Source organism: Limulus polyphemus, unplaced genomic scaffold (assembly GCF_000517525.1).
Source record: "Limulus polyphemus unplaced genomic scaffold, Limulus_polyphemus-2.1.2 Scaffold8122, whole genome shotgun sequence".
NCBI classification, from domain to species: domain Eukaryota; kingdom Metazoa; phylum Arthropoda; class Merostomata; order Xiphosura; family Limulidae; genus Limulus; species Limulus polyphemus.
Window position 1 is genome coordinate 3,444 of NW_013673732.1, and position 711 is coordinate 4,154.

The window sequence follows — 711 nt, forward strand, 5'->3', positions numbered from 1 at the left end:
TTCTCTTCCTTCCTTGCACTTAAGCAGAATGAAACTATTTTCTACTCACTTAAGTTTTTTTTTGTGGGGGAGAGGGAGGTAAGTGTGGCATACTTAATAAAACATTCTTTTATTTTTCAGGACAAATAATAATGCTAAAGGTTTGGGTTGGCATTTTCGGAGATTGCTTTTTTAACTTCTTTTTTTGTCATCTGATTCGTTTGTGTATGTATGTTTTTACAGTATCAAATACTAAGACATTTTGCATGATTTTGTAGACTCTTGAGGTCCATTACATGTTGTTTATAACAATTGAAAATGAAAATTTAATATGATAATACTTTTTCTTTGTTTTAATTTAACTGTTTTACTTTCATTTCATTTGAACAGAAAAAGAAGGTAAAGCTGTTCACCTTTCATATAAAGACCGTCTTTCATTGGTTGCCTACTCCCAACAAGTAAGCCATGGAAAATACATACCAGAAACATCAACACCGATTGGTTACCTGGATGTTATTGGTAGAGACAGGAGGTATTTATAATGACTTATAATATGTCAACCAAGCTATATCTGCTGTATCCAGTACCAAAAAGGCCTTTTGACCAATACCAACGCTCACCAGGCCAACTGGGGTACAACAGACATAGCAGTGGCTAAGATGATATTTATATTAGGTCATCAAGAAATTAATGTCGCTTCTTTTTAGATGAAAAAAAACTGAACAACTTATA

General features: G+C 32.9%; 1 protein-coding gene across 1 annotated transcript in view; it reads left to right on the plus strand.

Annotated features, from left to right (window-relative positions):
- The window catches only part of LOC106475128 (Golgi resident protein GCP60-like), a 17,289-nt gene that overhangs the window by 3,063 nt on the left and 13,515 nt on the right, over positions 1–711 (plus strand). Inside the window, exon 2 of the mRNA XM_013935826.2 lies at positions 370–511. Within this exon, the coding sequence (XP_013791280.1) occupies positions 370–511 (142 nt within the window). The remainder of the gene's footprint in view (positions 1–369; positions 512–711) is intronic.